Consider the following 20124-nt stretch of genomic DNA (forward strand, 5'->3'; position numbering starts at 1 on the left):
GCAAGACGATGCAAAGAGGCCATTGTCCTTGTCCTCTTCCTCCTCTAATGCTGCTATGCATCTGCATCGACGAGAGGTGAGGCATTTGCGTTGAAGGGACACAAGGCATTTGCCTCACCTCCTTGCTCCCCCGTCTCTTCCTTCTCTTCCCCATGCAAGAAGCTATAAAAGTCTCTCAAGCTCCACCACCAACATCAATAAAGTCGACCACCGAGTTGTTCTCACCAACCACTACCACAAGCCACCCGTGGCTTCCGACTACGTCACCTATCACCATCACCACAATTACCGATTAAGAAATTTTAATTATTATATAACAAATGAAAACGTAACTGGTTATATCTTGGATAAAATCAACGGCATTACGATAAATTAAATTAAATATTTCACTTTCAGATTCCAACATATCATTAACTCGTTAAAAAAAAACCACAAACTTCACGATCAATCAAAATTTTATGAGAAACCAAAGTGTTTAAGTGACTTCATTTCATCTTAAATTCTTGAGATGAAATCTCATCTTTTCGTCACGTTAAATAAATTACAAAGAATTACTTAATTATGTTAAGACAAAAAATATATATATATATATTATTCATGACAATCGAAAGCAGATTATTAAAATTTGAACCACTAAACCTACTCCAGGATTTAAAAACTACTCACTAAAATACTAGATAGATCATCAAGCATATTACAGAGATAAATTATTAGGCAATAGAGAATAAAATGCTAATGCATAGTCCTTCAAGAAAAGATGCATGTCCAACACTAAAAGCATTAATATTGCAGCAATGAATTTAAATAACAAAAGAAAAGGCAACCGATATCAAATGTCACTTTGGCAGAGACAAGAAACCATGATTCAGATTTACATGGTAAACTTAAAAATCGTCCATCCGAAGCTTGTATTAATCCATCATAAAGAGAACTAGCATGAGTTCAAATAGCACAAGAAGCTCCTGAAGGGATCATGATCAGAAACGCAGCGGCCTCACTTAAACTTTCGTCTCTTAGGGGGTGCACCCTTTGGGTCCCTTCTATCTGGAATACGGGATTTCCCAAGAGCCTTTGCCTTCCTCCTCCGTTTCTCGTCTTCGCTGTCTGACTCATCGCCCTTCTCTCTATCTGCATTGCTTGCCTCCCGTTCCAACTCCTCCCATGTCTTCCCCTTCTCCTCCTCGGAATCCTCCTCAGAATCCTCTTCATCCTCATCAGATTCTACCAGTGACTCACTATCTTTACCTTCATCATCTGAAGCAGACTCCGGTTCCACATCAGAGGGTTCATACCCTTGGTCTGATTCCTCCGTGTTTTCTGAGTCAGAGTCACTGGCTTCCATGTTCAAAAATTCCCAACCACCATCTTCAATAAACTTCTCAGGGTCCTCAGTTATAGTTTTCAAAATGGGGCGCCAGTTCAAATTTAGTCTGCTTTCGTAGTACTTCAAGTCTGTTGTATCAAGCCATTCCTTAATTCCGTCAACTGATGAGGATGGTATGGAATCTATTCGAAGCACATCGCGTTTGAAATCCTTGAACACAATGGCCATATCAAAATTTTTCTGCCCGAAACCCACCCTCTCTAGATTAACAATCTCAATCTCACTCAAGGTAACCACTAAGAATGGTGTCTCAATAAGTTCAACCAAACAAGTTGAAGTTGGAACAATAAAAGCCGAAGACTTATGAGGAACTCCATGGAACCCAAGCTCCCTCAAGGGCATATCAAACTCCAAATCGAGCCCTTTGAACTGTGGTTGTGCCCAGAGGTCATGTACCTTGTTGACAAAGTTCTGAAATTCCATGTTTATTCTGTTTTTCCGCTCCCTCTCACGCTGTTCTTCCTCAATCTCATCGGGATCAAGAGCTGATCTCCTCCCACCACCTAATGTCTGCACAACATCCATAACTTCTACATAAAACTGGACATCCTTTGTCTTCTTGTTGCCTACCATGATATGATTGTGCAGGTGAAAATGCAAGAGGGTAATCATTTCTCGCTCTGCAGGCTGGAAGAACGCATGCTTGATGTTTGCAAACATGATATCAACACGCTCATCAGGTCTTGAAGTTGCATAACGGAATCCATTTACATGAGCCTCCAATGTACCCGTAAGTTTCCTTCCACGGCCACCAAATGAGGGTCGTATCCACAAGTCTGGTAACTTTATTAGCTTCATCCGGTTTCCAGAGACCTGCAGCTTCTCCTGGGTAACCAAAGTGGCCCTTTCAGCTCTCTCAGACTCCCTCGAGGCAACATGTCTCCTGAGGGTCTTGATCAGTTGTACAACTTCACTGCTATGCCTGGGATCTTTGGACCGAAATGTAATCTCTTTCAAATAAGTTGCACCTGGAAACTTAAGAGAGTTTGCATCATGGGGAGTAAATGGTGTACCAGGCACATTAAATATTATGCGAATGGTGCAAGTTCGATTGTCCTGATGGGAGGTTACACTCTTCACAGTAGAAACATGGAAAGGCACCATACTTCCATAAATCGGCAATAAGATAGCCTCATTCTTCTGGTCTACTTGTATTGCTAGTTCCTTAGAGAAAGGTATATCATTTGCATTCTTATAAGCAATCAGCTCACTTGAGGTTCTTGCTGGACCTCGACCTTCAGCACCTGCAGACCCACCACCAGCAAGCCTCCTGGCAGTCTCCTCGTTCTTTTGTCGAGCAAGCTCTGCCTGATGCTGTTTCCGCAACTCTTCCTTTGACATTTCCTGGTTATCAGACCTCAGGGTTGCTTTGGAAGGAAGCACCCCGGTGCTCTTCAAGTCAGATCTGACTCTGGGAGGCTCTTCCTCCTCTTCCTCATTAAATGAGTAAGCAACATCCTTAACTGACTTGGAGCAGCCAGCAGTCAAGACCTCAGGAGGTTTCTCACTAACTATAACAGTGTCAGCCAGCAACAAAGAATACTTCTCCGTCTTTGGATTGTTAGTCTGAGCTTGGAGATTCTGGAAACCAAGACACACATTGAAAACCATCCCAGCCTTCAGCAAGCGGTTATTTTTTGAATTTAAACTCAACCCAGACTCACGGAACTCAAGGCCTATCCCTGTTCCAGCTGATTTGGTGAGGTTTGGAAGAAGCTCTGGTGCTTCCTTCTGAACCACCGCTAAGGCAGCTTGGTAAGCAGCAGCGACAGCATTTCCAGGCTTCAAAGCACTAACTGAAGCATCATGAGCTTTAAGAAGCACCTCATATGCCTTACTCTGTGAAGCAGTTGCGTCGATCAAAAACGTTCTAGCAACATTTGAGCAATAGCTATTATATCGTGAGCCAATTGCGCAGACAATCACACTTGTAGAATCATAGTACAAATCCTCATCATTGCTGGATGCACTTGGCCTGAGATCAAACTGGCCTCCACTCTGAAAGATAGGAGGATAGCATATATCAACATTTTCTGCCTTCAGTTTCACCTTGACCCTTGAAGGGTCAAGTATTGCCTTTTCTGTATCATCCATCAGAGAAGAATGAGAAACCTTCTTTTCTTCATCAATAACCCGCTCAAGCTTTGGAACCACAAAATTTTTCATCACAGATGAAGTCAGATATGCAGCTTTCTTAATGCAGGTAAGCTCCGAGACATCTTTTACAGCAAACAGATCAGAGAAACCATTTGTTACATCAGTAAGCTGCAAGGATGAACTACCTAGCTTCTCAGACCAAGTCTCGAGAAGCCTCCCTTCAGGTGCCTCTTTTGTAATATATCCGATAATAGGAGAATCTGATTTAGACTGCACGCAAATAGCACGAATAATCTCTTCCATCAGGGCTGTACCATCATCATGCTTGGCCTTAACATGTATTATAAGATCAGCTCCAACAGCCTCATGGGCAGACTTTTTTATGGTCTCGAGCAGATTAGCTTTCTTCTGACTACATAGGAAATGAATCTGCTTGTTCATGAAAACCATAATGGTCTCCGGGAACTCATACCCAAGCAACCAGATATTTAAAGCAGAGGATTTAAGATATCGAAGATCTTCAGAAGTAGGTGGTGTTGCAATTGCAACAGCATCTGAAGAGCTCCAAAAATCAGATTTATGCTTCCCCCAATGACTATAAAACGCCTCAAGGCGCTTGCTGAAGTTTTCAAGGTCAATTGTGTAAGCACCAGACCCAGAGGCTGATGGCTTAGAACCTCCGTTTTGGTGATCAGCCATCAGAAGTCACCTGACATTTGTGAACAGACAATTTGATGTGTGCAAAAAATCTGTCAACAGATAACAAGTTAATATAAATATCTCATATATGATAAAAACCAAAATATGGAAACATGGACATAAAAGTGTATAAAAAATTAAAAATATAACATAAATATAATAAAACTGATATTAAAATAAATGCACAATTGATCCAAAACTAGGATTATTTCATGATCAATTACAGGAGAAAAGCTTATTTTGTTGAGGATCATTCTCTTCCTACATAACTTTCTTGATCATGCACAAAAAGCAGTGTAGACTAGGATTAGTTTAGGCCTACGGTTGATCTAATATAAAACCATGTTATGGTTTCTATTTCAGCAGCTTTGGAGATCAGACGATATCATATTTGAATTGAACGGTTAAAAGATGTTCTATACTATCATTTAGAATTTAAAAAATAAGCTACGAGGCTTTGGAGTTTGTTGAGTCGATATTTGGTAATCCATTTAAAAACTGATCTAGACAGTTTATTGATGTGTCAATCTCGTACCTGGAAGCTGAGCTCAACTAAAATTATGGAGTTTGTACCTGAGTGACATTTTATGATTGGTTACACTCCTCTGTTTCTCTCCATTTGAGCCACTTAAAACACCCTTAGTCCAACTCAAACAGGTACAGATATATGCCCAGCAAAAGAAAACAGTTTGGATGCAAAAAAAATTGTCAAGATTGAGATAAACAATAATTGAGAGGTGACTAAAAACATGGATAATGGTACACCACAAAAGGATCCAGAACAAGAAGCAGTTCCTTATCATAGAAGTGATAGAACAATGGAATCCAAAACACAATACTCAAGATTCCATATAAGAGGCACAACATAGTATTGCAAAAGATAGGAAATAACCCTTCATTGGTTAAGAAGTCAACTTCTGGAAAGTAACATGCAAAAATTGGAGAAAAAAAATTCAGTCCTGAAAAATTTTAAGATTCATATAATGGTTTCTCGGTATCCATATATGATCATGGGACATGGAACGCTTGCTCCAACAATTCAATGTCAGACTGCACCAAATTGCAAAGACTAAGGCATATCCAACAATTAGATGACATCCACATCATTCTGGGGGTGCAAAGTCGGTACATTTCAGATCACACTTGACACATTATATTACAATATCAGGTAAAGGACTGAACCAGAGCTCCAATTGATCAAATGTATTAATTGAAACCAATTTCAGCTGAATATTTTTATCTTGGATTTAGGGATAAACTGTTTAGCCTATAAATGGTTTTTGGAACTCTAAGAGACCTAGTAAAAAGTTCACATTTAAAATTGTTAAACAATTAGGGACTGTAAGTGCCCCATTTGAGGCATTCACATTCTAAGATAAGTAACTCAACTAAGATTATTAAAAATTATAAATGGGATGTTTGTATTAAAAATAGTTAATTTTTTGGAACTCTAAGAGACCTAGTAAAAAGTCTGTATTTAAAATTGTTAAACAATTAGGGATTGTAAGTGCCCCATTTTGAGGCATTCACATTCTAAGATAAGTAACTCAACTAAGATTATTAAAAATTATAAATGGGATGTTTGTATTAGAAATAGTTAATTGATGACTGAAATTACCCCATCCAAGGAATTCTGATAGAACTCAACAGAAACTACCAAATATCATAAATGTAATAGTCATCGTAGGTATAATCCTTGTATATGACCTTTTTTACTATATTCTGTAATGAGAAGGCCTTTCTTGGGGTCCTCATCAGTCTAAAATAGGTCCATTCTCCATTTCTAGTTAAAAACAAAACAGGAATATCACAGACCAACGGAAGACAAGAATATTACTGTCTAATTGATAACATAGTTAGAAAGGGTGGAAAACTTGCTGGAAATACAAGAGATATCACACAAGTAGTAGCAACAAAGTGTACATCAACCACTTTTTACATCATCTACCAGGAGGTGTAATATTGACAGTTTTATATGTCATGAAATGCCATTATTGCTTAAACAACAGCTGTGTTGCATTTGCAGGCACAAGAAAGAATAAAGAGACATTTAATTGAGACAAAAAAGGCCATATTTGCTGGATTTGAGGAATCCTGTAGCGAAAATGTCAAGTCCGATTAAGTACAAGTTAATGGTAGTACATCCATCAGATCCTGTAAAGCTTAGCCTAGTGGTGGCTCTCAACATCATGATATGTCCTTTGGCTTCAGCCACGGGATCCATCCATGAGTAATCCTTTCAAACTCGAGCTCTTATCATGCCCCAACACTAGGTCGACTATCATACCAAAAATTATGACCTGATGGGATAACTAACCTCCTGAATGCGCTGAGACAACTCAAGATGTTTAAGTAGAATACCCATGACAATTATAAGTCAATCTAAGTCTTAAACCACGACCGATGTGATACTACATCAGCGTGTTACAAAATAAGTCTCCAAGCCTCTTTTCTTCTTCTCCTTTCTCCCTGTCTTCTTTACACGCCTAAGTCCTACCTCCTTATTCTTTGTGTTGCTTAAATTACATAAAAACAATACTAATGTAAAAAATAATATAAAAATAGAACCATTATAACCCAGGGATGATAACACGATCAAAACAATTCATCGACGTAACTGGTAATCATTTACTTTGACATTAGCATGAAGAAAATAGTACCAATATGTAACACAAACAACAGATGCATACTAGCAGTTAGTCTCCAATTACCATCAAGATTAGCTAATTAAATCAATAGTAAACATCAATGATAGCCATATTAAATAAACAGTAAACATTGCAAGATCTAAGATAGTTCTTATAAAGTCGCCTCTAGGGATCTACTGGAGTCCAAATATTTAGTTCGCCAAACCCTAGGATGAAGCCACATCAAGTACGCATCTGGTATGAAAAGGAGAAAACTAAACAGAAAAGACAACCTTGACTTAGAAATGCCGAAACATAATAATGGAATAACCCTAGAAATGCCGAAATATAAATGGGAAAAAAAAGTGAAAGGGGGATTTTTTGCAGGGCCAATAAAGCGCCTAATAATACATCAAAACAAGAAAAAAAAGATAAAACAGAAAGAATCAGAAATAATAAATGATGGGAAAATGGAAACAAGACAATGATTCACTATCCACAACCTCGAAACCGAAACCAAATGAACCACAAAAGACCTAAAAGAAAACAAAACCCATTTGTTTCCCAATATCGTAGAATCCAGTCCAGGAAAGCCGCGAAAGGAGTGCTTACGTGATATCGGAGCGGTTTAGGGCGCCGCAGTGACTCCGCGGCGATCCGAGAGAGGAATTTGAGATCGGCGACTGAAGAAGGCGAGCGAAGAGGGCGATTCCGGTCGACGAGAGGCGGAGAAAAAGCGGAGAGAGTAGGAGGAAAGGGGGCGCAGGTTTGCGTCGTCGCCGTCGCTTCGCCTCTGGGATCGAAGCTCAAGAGATCGATTAGGGCTTTTGGGGGGGTCGTTCGTTCCTTGGCTCGTATGGCGCCCAGCTTTAGCGCAACACCTTTTATCTACCCGTGCGAAACTTAATGCGGTCACACGCCTGAGGCTTGCGTTCGGAGGCGGTGGTCGGCCCAACGCAATGCGGTCTACAGCGGATCGTTGTTGCTGCATTGGCGTTGACGAATGCTGATGTAACGCACAGAGACGTAAGTAAAGGGCCCGTAGACACTGATATCATTGTAATTATATATACACTATTCCCATTAAAAAAACTTAATTTGAAGAATATTATTGATTAACCATATGATATATATACCCTCCTATGATATCTAAATAAAAAATAAAAAATATCCTTTATCGATATGCTCACATGGACATAGATTAAAAAAAATAGATTATTAGAGGTGATTAAAAAATTATCTTTTTTTACTTTTACTGTTAGGGATAAAAATTTATTTTTAATATAATTAAATGGTTACTTTGTTATCCCGATCGAGTATACTCACTCATCTTAAATTATTAATTTGAGCATCGAAAAGATCATATCGAAAAACTACTCTTCACCTTGATCTTTGTGTAGGTAACACTTCATATGATATCCTCAAGAGTCAATATTTTCACGTAGGCATATTGGATAACCCTACGCACATGGGTCTAAATCACGTAGAGTTGATTGAGACATTAATAATATCTTCTCATAACATTTTTAATAATAGAAGAAGAGTCCGATGTCGCATGAATGCCAACCCACCTATCCTCTTAATGAATGCTCAAACGAAGAGATTTTACCTAAGAGGAGGCAGTAGCTATCCTTTTTCGAACATTGGTGCATCCACCTTGATGCAAACTCCAATACGATACTAATACTTATTCAACGATCCGAATCTCTCACCCTATGGTGTAGGGAAATCTATGGTAGCATCATATGTGCAGCGAAAGAACAAAAAATAAAATCACACATTTTTCGTAGAAAAGGTTTCATCGTCGTGCGAAAATTGGTGCACAAATACCTCAAAACCGAAAAACTATGCGTATATGAAAAATGTGTTACCTAAAGAGATCATATATCCTTGAAATCATATAGATCTATGGGAGACGATGAAAGATGTCAACTATTCTCCTCTGTAGCAGTGATCCATACGACAGGGGTTGCGAAGACGCTTCTCAAATCATTACACAATCCTCCTTTCCATGCGTACCACACGATTAAGAAGGGGCTAACCCTTCTTATTATCTATGTTGGGAAATCTAGGATGACATCATATGCACAACGGAAGAACAAAAAAAATAAAATCCCGAAATTCTTGTAGAAAAGAAGGTTTCATCATCGTATAAAAGTTGGTGCGCAAAAACTCATGAAACCGAAAAACTACACAAATAGAGAATTACTTAGGAGATCATATATCCTTGAAAATATGCAGATCTGTGGGAGAAGATGAAGGAAGTCAACTGTCTTCCTCTTTAGAAGTGATTCATAAGGTAAGGGCTATGAAGATGCTCCTTAAATCGTTGTCCAAAACTCTTCCTCGTGCACACCACATAATCAAGAAGAGGTTGCCCCTTCTTGTTGTCCACACACCTCAAATAGGGGCTGCAATACCTCAAATAGGGGCTGCAATATGAGGAGGAGAGGGAGAGAGGAGAATAGGAGGAGGTAACTAAAAAGTACCTTTAGCCTGTGGGTCTTTAGTTCCCTTATATTTATAGAGGCCCCCTATCAACTTAATCATAATGGATCGTGTCATGGGTATTGGATCTTCATCCAACTATCCAATCATTTTAGATTAGTAGGTCTCTACCCAATAATCTCTTATTAGCTCTTATTGCATCTCATCCATAGGATCCAATAATTCATTGGTTTATTGGATATTCAATAAGATATGAGCTCCAACGGATATCTTATATCTAAATCTCTACTCACCGCAACGCCTACCATATGTGTGTGACCCACTAGGCCCAATATCGAGCTGGTGAGTCATATAAATCAGAACTCTTTCTAACTCAATAAATTATTATCTCTATAATAATTCACTTGACTCATCGATCGCGAACGTACTAGGCCGCTACGCTGCAGTCCCCAAACGATATAGGGGAATCTAATCCTTTGAACCTATCTATCCTCAGTTTTAGTGTACTTATAGTCCCTCATCTATCTAATATCTCAGAGACTATATACTGGGCATGGTGCTATCAGATCCATACAATTTCTACACGAGTCTCACTCTAATCGGATTCTCTTGGAGAACTCTTTCTCTCTCAATCTGAATGACCCTAGCTAGGGATTTGTCTGAGCAAGAATACATGAGATATTTCTCTCATGACACCGAGAGTAAATGATCCTCTATCGATACTCAATAGCTCTCGTAAGGTTAACTACCACTCCCGATGATCGATTGTGCTAGATTTGGAACTTCTAGACCTAAAAGTTCGGTATCAAAGAGTGAAGTACTCATACAGGACATCCTTGGTGTCTCAAATCTAAGGACCAGATACACCACTAGGACGATAGAATCGTTGTCTAACAATAATTCATCATCAACCATCCAACATTTCGTGAGCGGATCAATCAGTGAACTCATTCTCTAATGAGCACATGCACTGTATCCCTAGTGTCCTCACACGAGCAGCTATGAGACCAGTTACATCCATCATATGGATGGATATACAACACACCAGTCTATCTGATTATCTCAATGTCCCTCTCGAGTAATCTATGACTGAGATTATTTAGGATCTGTGTTTAAAGGCGAATCAGTCTCATTATCATGATCTCATCACGATATGATTCTCATTACACAGATTCATGGACATCACAATATATTCATGCAACGGGCAATATAAAGTGATAAAATACTAAATAATAATAATAAGTAATAAAGACTGTGTGTCAAGTCACACGTGTCATCACTCACATAATTGGCTTATAGGACACCTATGACTAGTAGTCTACATACCCCAAGCTAGGGTTGTTGGCTAAAGAGGAGAGGGAGAGTATAAGGTGATAACAAAAAATGGTCTGACTTATGACCAACTTAACCCTAATAAATCCTTCTATATTGGGTACTAAATCTCCATCCAACTATCCAAGCCTCTTGAATTAGTGTATCTTTACCCAATAATCTCTCTTATTAGATCTTATCGCTAAAAACTAATAATTAAATGACTTATTGAATATTCAATAAGATAGGGGCTCAAATGAATATCTCATATCCGAACCTCAACACGTCGCAACACATATCATATGTGTGTGACTCTCTAGGCCCAATATCAAACTAATCGTAAGTCATACCTTTTAGAACTTATTCTGATTTAGTGAATTATTATCTTCATAATAATTTACTCAACTCATCCACTACGGACGTACTACGCCACTACGCCATAGTCCATATACGATATAGGAAAATCCAATTCATTGGACTTATCTATCCTTAGTTATTATGTATTTATAATATCTCATTCATCTAATATTTCAAAGATTGTATACTGGGCATAGTGTTGTCAGGCCCATATGGAATTTACTCGAGTCTCGCTCTGATTAGATTCTCTTGGAGAACTCTTTCTCTCTCAATCTAAATGACAGCTAGGGATTTGCTTGAGCAAGAACACAAAGGATATTCCTCTCATAACACCGAGAGCGGATGATCATCTACTGTGTAAAAAAATCCATACCTTGAGGAATCAACTTGAGACCCACATCACCAGTCAATCGTCGAATATCTTTCTAACTGACTCGAAAGAAGAAAGTATATCTCTCAACTAAAGCACTTAATCTACCTTCTTGTCCGACAAGAAGGAAAGTATGTTATTTATAGATGTGGACCAAGCGAGATTGAACCCTCATTCCCGACCTGTACGAGAAAAAAAATGCTCCTCTCACCTTTAGTGTTAGAAGATAAACAAATGAACTTAAACATTAGGTCATATGGATAATGACCGAGCCGAGAGACTTGTAACTCAAACTTAGTTGAGATGGAGTATTTGACTTAAAGTGGTCTATGAGTTATGTGCTCATTACTAAGTGAGTTTACTAGGACTGACTCTCCTTATAGAGAGGTTAGATATCCCTCTACCCCTAGGTTATTTGAGGAGAGAGCACTAACTTTCTCGCCCATTCGATAACCATAAGATATGAAGGAGTTTATGTAAAATAAGAAAGACATCCTAACCTATAAAGTGCTAGTCATAGGTATAATGCAAGCCGTAAGTGATTATATGTGTGATATGATACACATTCTTTTTGTGTATTATATTTTAACATTTTTATCACTTTATATTGATTGTTACATATATGTATATATATTGTGATATTCATGGATTTATGCAATGAGAATCAGATTGTGATGAGATCATGATAATGAGATCGATTCACCTATAAACATAAATCCTAAATAATCATGGTCATAGATTACTCGAGAGGGACATCCAAATAACCGATAGACTAGTATGATGTATACCCATCTATATTATGGAGGCAGCTGGTCTCATAGCTACTTGTGTGGGGACACTAAGGATACAATGCAAGTGCTTATTGGAGAATGAGTTCATTGATTGATCCGCTCACAGAATAATAGATATTGATGATGCCTTATTATTAAACATTGATTCCGTAGTCCTAGTAGTATATCTGGTCCTTAGACTTGAGACACCAAGGATATCCTGTCTGAGTACTCCACTCTTTGATACCAGACTTCTAGGTTTGGAAGTTTTAAATCCAGTACAACTGGTTATTGGGAGTGACAACCAATCATACGAGGGCTATTGAGTGTCGATAGAGGATCATCAGCTCTCGGTATTATGAGAGGAATATCCTATGTGTTCTTGCTCAAACAAATCATTGGCCAAGGTCATTCAGATCGAGAGAGAAAGATTTCTCCAAGAGAATCTTATTATAACGATACTCCAGAAGAAATCATATGGGCATGACAGTAACATGTCCAGTATATGGTCTTTGAGATATTAAATGGATGAGGGACTGTAAGTACATGGTAATTGACGACATATAGATCCAAAAGATTGGAATCTACTATCTCGTTTGGGGACTGCATCGTAATGGCCTAGTACGTCTGTAGTCGATGAGTCGAGTGAATTATTATGGAGATAGTAATTCACTAAGCTAGAAAGAGTTCTGACAGGTATTACTTATAGTCAGCTCAATATTGGGTCTAGAGAATCATATACATATGGTAAGTGTTGCGACGAGAAGATGTTCAAATATGAGATATCCGCTGGAGCCCCTATATTATTGGATATCCAATAAGCCCATATATTATTGGATCTAATGGATGAGATCAAATATGAGCTAATAAGAGATTATTTGGTAGAGACTCACTGATCTAAGAGGCTTGGATAATTGAATGAAGATCCAGTACCCAATAGGGCAGGATCAATTAGGGTTAATTGGGGGCATCAATAAATAAGAGGGAACTAAAGGCCCATAGGCTAGGGTTTCTCAGTTGCCACCTACTATTCTCCTCTCTCCTTCTCCTCCTTAGAAAGTAGGCATGGAGACTTGAGGAGCGTCGTTACAGCCCTGCTGTATGGATAACCGCTAGAGAGGAGGACACTTGACCTCATTCATCCATTTCTATAGACTTACGATGATGAACACGTATTGAAAAATTTGGGATTTAGGGATATACAATCTCCCTATGTAACACGACTATCTCATACGTGATTTTCTATTTCACGGGTTTTATGCACCAATCTACTTACGACAATGAACACGTATTGGAAAATTTGGGTTTTTTTTTTTTATGTTCTTCCATTGTGCATGCGATATCGCCCCTAGATTTTCCTATATAAATGTGGAAGTAGTACTTTGGGATTGGGGTGCTAGAAGGTTGAGGTACTAGAAAATCAATGCGCATAAAGGATGAGACACTCGAGAACTAACCCACCTTCAAGAAAAGGATCAAAAACCGACTAACCTTAAAAGAAAGAGCTGAGGTTAAGAAGAAGCTCATAAATAATACCTTGGAGGTTCAAATGGAGATAATGAGCCCCACCACCATAACTAGGGAGGATTTGTAGAGAGGGGATTAATTTGTCTCCTCTCGTATTAAAGATAAGTATCCCTTCATATTAAATTTGAAGAGACATTAATCAATGAAGAACTACCATATAAAGTATAAAAATGATCGATATGTGAAAGCCATCTAAAAAGCACAAAAGTTATCAATATATAAAGACCACATTTAAAAGTACAAAAGTGACCAATAGTAAAAACTATCTAAAGATACTTACCACAACAAAATGCATAAAGCAAAATTTGCTTAAGATGCGTGGGTCGATAAAATTAGACTCGTGTAGGAAGAAACCTACAATGGTGAGAGACACAAGACAAAATATGCCCAAGACGCATAAGTTGATGAAACCATACCCGTGTAAAAAGAAACCTATCACAATTTAAAGCACAAGGAAAAATGAGCCTAAGATATGTGAGTCAATAAAACCCAACCCATATATTAAGAAACCCACCATGATATAAGGCATAAGACCAAATATGCTCGAGATACGTGAGTCAGTGAAGCTCCACCCATACAAGAAGAAACTCGTTACGACGAGAGGTACAACGTATAATGTGTCAGGACATGAGTCGAGAAAGCCTAATCCACATGGGAAGAAACTCATTATGATAGAAAGCACAAGGTAAAATATGTCTGAGATGCATAAGTAAAAAATACCCAACTTAGAAGAAGAGAGTCCTCAAAAGCACATGTCAAACAAAGTTAGAAAAACCTAATCCACTTAAAGCAAGGCTTATCTAAGACATGGAGATAAAAAAAACCCAACTCACTCGAGGTTTAACATGAAGTAGAGGGGTTGATGCCAACCCCCCTCGTCGCTCGAGGGAAATGGGTATACCATTGACCTCCTCCACCAACCATGGGGAAGGGGCAATGCATCCCATAATAACAAAACGGTCAAACGATAATAAATTATGTATAAAATCATCGTATATATTTTGGTTAATTTTAAAGGTGTTTGATTGGACGTCAACAAAATAGTTGTGAATATGTTTTGGACAGTAAGGTGTATTTGTTTTTACTCGAGGTTCCATAATAACAAAACAATTTTGCTATCAATCCCAATATCTTAAGATTCTGTTCACCGGCCAATTAATTGTCCTTCATCCGCATTCCCGCATCGACATTTCATGTCACATCCCTACATCGTTCGTCATCTTTACGAACCACACCGATCAATGTATACTAGATGATAATATAGGTGAACGAGCACTATGAAGCCTCGGCAAAATTATGCTTGCACCTCCACAGGTAATGCTCTCATGGCTCAACTTCTAAGATGACAAACCTCATCAATCTGATAAGTGATGTTAAAAGAGATTTATCGGCTCCTATAGTTATAGGTTCACTCCGCCATTAAAAACTGGACCAGTAGGTTTTTTATGGGGTGATATACTAATAATTCTTTTTGAAACCATCCAAGAGTTAATATCCAAGAAGACCACACTATCACAACATCATAAGAAGCTCCGAAAACAAAAGACGTGTGCTGTAAATGTCTTAATCTTAAGACGTGGTCCTATACATCACCGTTTCTCTTAGAATTGAATGATAAAAGGTATTCGTTGACTCGATCATGTGAATCTGTTGACTTAACACGTTGACATGAGAATAATGAACCTGAGAAAGATGCAGTCCTAGTGATGATGTCGAACGTGGTGAGAACAGCTACTGGCTAACGCTCGTACAAACCGAGCCGCTCATCTGATTTCACCTCCTCTTCGGCAGCTCGAACGCCTTCTTCAGGAATCGGTTGGCGGCGTCGTCGTTCCGGTGGCACAACACCCGGAGCATCGTGTTGGGGTCAGAGCAATGCCACTTGCCTGTAGTTGGCGGCATGGGTACCGTCTCCAGCGATCTCCCCAGCCCGCTGGCCTCGCATGCCGCGATGCTGAAGTCTTCCACCAGCTTCTCTGTCGGCAGTCTCATCAGCGCCAACACCCCCTCCACCACCTCCGCTTGTTGTTCTACCACCTCCTCCGCCACCAGCCCCTTCCCGCACCCCAGAAACATATGCTTCAAGCTCATGAAGTCCTCCACCAACATGTCGTAGTCCCCCCTCGTGAAAGCCCTCCCGCTGCCTCCGGCCAATAGCACCATCAAAAATGCTCCGAACGACGCCTTCATCACTTCGCACACCGCTTGCGGTTGTGCCCCGTCGATTAGCACCGATGTCAGATATGTTAGATTCTGGTTTAGCACTCGGAGGGTCGGATGTATTCGAGCATGGTATACGCTGCCAAAGTATAACGAGTCATAGAAGGAGTGAGAAGAATCAACGAAGATGAGCCGGAAGGCGGCTAGCTCAGCTACGTGGAGGATGACAGAGTGAATGGAAGAGTGGGCGCCGTCAAAGTGGCGGTGGGAGGGTAGGGGAGAACAATGGGAGGAGAAGGACTCGTCTATGGTGTGGAGGCAGCCTAGAAAGTACTGGAGTGTGTTGAGGCGGACGCAAAGGCGTTGGGTGCCGCGGCTTGCAGTGTGGCGGTGGTTGGTGGTGCTGTCGCCCGGTGCCGGGAAGGGCCTGCAGACGAGGACGAGGCCGGGGTCGGCGCCGACAGTGCAAGGGGCGGCCGCCCTCTTCCACAGCTGGGCGACCATCGAGTCCTGGTTGCACCTGGTCAGCGGAGGGAGCGCTGGAATAAAGCTTTCCTTTGAACCTATCAGTGTTAGAGACATCAGTAGCACAAGTCCTTTGTCTTCAACGTGCGAGAGAGGGAGACTTACCACATGATGCGGCAAAGGAGCAGTACTCCTTAAACAGAGTATCCAAACCATCAGCAAGGTCTCGGCCCAATTCATCTTTTGCTTCTACTTGGATCTCAAAGAACTCATCCACCGTCATCTTGGCTAACTGCATTAGATCCACTGCAGACTCCGCATATGGCTCTGATTTGGACTTGGGATTCCAACTCTGCTACAATTGCATTGCACGGAGTTAAAGTTCGAACGTAAGAAGGATTCTACCACTGGCCCTACGGTGAACTCACCTCAGTCTCCTTAGCTCTGTTAAAGCACCCTCTTGCCATCCTCAGTCTATCATCTACCCAACGCTTGATAAGGTTAAAGATGATGGAGTCTACTTGGTAGGGAATCATCTCGCTTAAGATCCCCTTCCCTCCGCCTTCAGCCCCTGCGGAATCCTCTGCTGCCATTTGAATCAGAACCTTCTCTAGATTCCCTGCGGTATGCAAAACTCTGACCGACTCATTTGTTAGAACTGAAGTTTTGAGCAAGTACTGCCTCAACACGGCGCCATAGCAGCTGTGTAGGGTCACCACTGCGACAGCAGTTGGATTTGGATACCACCTCTTTAGCAATGGACTGTAGTTCTCCTTCTCCAACAGGGCCAATTCCTCTGTCTCTTTCGCCAGTTTTATTAAGGCCTCTTGCGGATCCTCCTCATCCACCACTCTGCTATCAACCTTTCCATTACAGTTTTCTTGTGCCTGCAATCACTAGGCACACACAGCATGTCATGATAAATGATTCTAGAAATTGAAGAGTTCATCATGGCTTCTGAAATGAAAAGAATGGATCATTTGAGAGACGGTGATGCTGACCTTGGTGAATGCGCACTTCAAAGAAGCCCTAATAAATCGATCTACGCAGTTTATGGGTGAGAAATCGTCCGCATCTCCTCCGGTGTCAAGTTTGAGAAGCATCCCCACACTTGCATTGCTCGATGTCTCCTCACTGATGATCTTTGCCGTCGAGAATGCCAAACACAACACGTTATCCATCATTTCAATCCTGCCTCCTTTCTCTAACGCCTCATGATAGTCCAACAGCTTCGTCTCCGCCCACGCCTTCAGCGAGGCCATTGTGGGGAGTAAGACCTTCACGTAGCCCGATTCCCTTTCGGGCCTCATGGCATCGTTGGCCACCTCGTCCAGCAGCGCCAATGTCGCACCCATCAAGTCAGGCTCCACTAGCCCGGTCCTTACGTACTGCTCGAAGAGGACCCAAGTGAAGCACACAGTGTGGACCATCTTATTGATCCCTAGGGTTGCCCATGTCTTCTTCATCAGCTCCAGCAGCTCATCCACCTCATCTAGTATCACTGTCTTATCCTTGAGGTCGAAGATGGAGCGAAGCAGGGAGAGGTAGAGATGTATGTTGAAGGGGAATCCATCAGCCCAGTGACACGCTTCAACTGGAGTCGCATTCTGGTAGCGCCACGCTAAGGCCATGACACAGTTGCACAAGTTGCGCATGGCCTCCGAGTGCTTGCTGGTGTCGATGGGCTTCAGCTCGCTCGCGGTCAGGATCTCCCTGAGACGAAGTCCTGAGGAGTTCAAGCGGTCACAAGGTGCCCAAGAGTGCAAGACGAGTCCTGCTTCCAAGATTTTGAGCTGCCGACGTTGCCAACGATGGTATTCGTTAGAATCAACAAAGTCAGGTGGCCTTAGGTGGCGGAGGAGCTCTAGCGGAAGGATGATCGTCTCTGCTTGCCTGCCTACCTGATGAAGAAGAACAGATCAACAGTAGGTTACCACAAGCACGACAAAACCACCATGTGATCGATGAAAATTTTAGTCTGCGTGATCCTAGCATTGCAAGCATTTCGTTGCGCAGAGGGAGAAAGGAGGTGGAGCAACCGACCGACCTGGCCTGCGAGGAAGCGCATGAGGGTCTTCCTCAGGCGGGTGTCGCTCTGCTCGGTCACCCCCATCTGCTGCCGCATTATCTCCGCCGACGTCATCGGCCGCTGCTTCGGCTTTCCGGCAGGTGACAACGCTGTCGCCGTCCCTGCCGCCGAGGGCAGCGTCACCGGAGATCCCGAGTTGACCATGGTCCTCATCGGCGCCGCCAGCCTCGCTCTAAGGCCCAGCGCGCCCTTCACCCGGCTCGTCGCTGACATGATCCCAGCGCCGGCCTTCGTCCCCGCGTCGTTGCCGTCGGCCGGGTGGCGGGAGGGCGGGGCGCGGCCGCTGGAGCCCTGGGAGAAGCGGCAGCAGGCGACGAAAAGCTCATAAGCGCTCTCCCTGAGCTCGTCCCTGCCGAGGGCGTCGAGCCGGCCGAAGGGCCATTGCAGCTCGCCCTCCTCTTCTTTCTCCTCCGGCTGCTCCTCCATGAAGGAGAAGCTCCCGGATCGGCGACGCCGACTTCCCATTGTCCACCGGCAGCGGGGTGGCCGGTGCCTGCCGGTGGCTGTACCGTGCCCTTAGGTCACGGTGCACCGTACGACAAAGTAACAACGATCCGACAAAACATGCACAGATAAGACACCTTCGTCGGCATAAAATATGGAGACAAAAGCGGCAAGCATCACATCAATTTTATTTTCATTTTTTTATAATTTAAAAATAAAATAAATAATCTTATTTGTCCTATAACACGAAAAATGCACATGTGCATGCTTTTAATATTCCTTTTATTTTTCCCGAATGACAGATTAAAATTATTATTATTTGATAAAATTAATATTAATTTTTTTTTCTTTTTGTATCGAAGTGTTGTATAATTTTTTTAAGTATGAAAATTATGATATTAATAAGATTTAAATACATAACATAATATATAATATATAATTAGATTCATGTCTGTTATCGGATCAACGAGGTTGCAGTACGTGAATCGTACATTACAATGAAGTGCACTTTCGATACACGCAATGAAGGTCATATTAAAGAACAGCCTCTTTGTTGTTGCTGATATTTGGGTTAGTAAGCATTTTCAGATTCATAAATCACTACTAATCATAATATGAAAAGATTTATCGTGAACAAACGAAACATTCCAAAAAGACTTCTGAGAAAATATTAAAAATTATGATTTAATTATTTAATAAATATCTATGATGAGAAGAGTAAGATGTGAGAATATATTTTTCTCATGTAGAGATGATGAGAAATTTTTTTATTTATATTTATATAAGAATGTGAGTGGGGATTGAGTGAGATGATTTAAGAGCTTTATATAACTCTAAATTCCCAACACTCGAAACACTAATAATTTACCGTAACATATACTCATCTTGTCATCCTTGTTATTATCTGATGAGGGTAATAATTGCGACAAGACTCGGGTTGATGTCAGCTGTCCCATATGATGCTTCACGCCTCGATCGACCCGACAGCACCTGATCAAACGAACCAGAACGCCGATCGAGGCGCATTAACGCCCTGTTCAGGTTCGATCCCTCACGCCACGCCAACGGCAATGTCAGATGCTACCAAAAGTACGATCCCGCTCCCTGCGGGCCAGCACATCAGGCAACGATAATTCTCACTATAAAAACCCTCGCGCTCCGAGAGAAGAAAAGGGGGCACACAAGAAGACACAACTTAGCTAAAGAAACCCCCCTGCGATTATCCACTAACTTGATCGTCGGAAAGGTCGGGTCGAGCTCCCCAACCCGACCTGTGTGCAAGTGCAAAGACAAAGGCCTCCCGCTAAACGCCCAAGCGAGGAGCCCCCTCTCGAAGAAAACACGCAACCCAGTCCCGATCGGACCACTGCATCCGG

The 20124-nt window shown here is 41.4% G+C and overlaps 2 protein-coding genes across 2 annotated transcripts; both read right to left on the reverse strand.

The window, feature by feature from the left end:
- Nucleotides 1–762: 762 nt before the first annotated feature.
- On the reverse strand, nt 763–7716 carry LOC135643847 (FACT complex subunit SPT16-like). The gene is made up of 2 exons (XM_065161245.1): nt 7420–7716; nt 763–4230 (listed from the first exon to the last, which is right to left on the reverse strand). Exon 2 carries the CDS (start codon nt 4178–4180, stop codon nt 995–997), a length of 3186 nt encoding a protein of 1061 aa, XP_065017317.1. The 5' UTR covers nt 4181–4230; nt 7420–7716; the 3' UTR covers nt 763–994.
- Nucleotides 7717–15138: 7422 nt separating this feature from the next.
- On the reverse strand, nt 15139–18804 carry LOC103989170 (protein unc-13 homolog). The gene is made up of 5 exons (XM_009407961.3): nt 18263–18804; nt 17217–18116; nt 16644–17102; nt 16381–16567; nt 15139–16313 (listed from the first exon to the last, which is right to left on the reverse strand). Exons 1-5 carry the CDS (start codon nt 18767–18769, stop codon nt 15364–15366), a joined length of 3003 nt encoding a protein of 1000 aa, XP_009406236.2. The 5' UTR covers nt 18770–18804; the 3' UTR covers nt 15139–15363.
- Between the last annotated feature and the right edge of the window lie 1320 nt (nt 18805–20124).

The sequence above is a fragment of the Musa acuminata genome, chromosome BXJ1-1 (assembly GCF_036884655.1).
Source record: "Musa acuminata AAA Group cultivar baxijiao chromosome BXJ1-1, Cavendish_Baxijiao_AAA, whole genome shotgun sequence".
Taxonomy (NCBI): domain Eukaryota; kingdom Viridiplantae; phylum Streptophyta; class Magnoliopsida; order Zingiberales; family Musaceae; genus Musa; species Musa acuminata.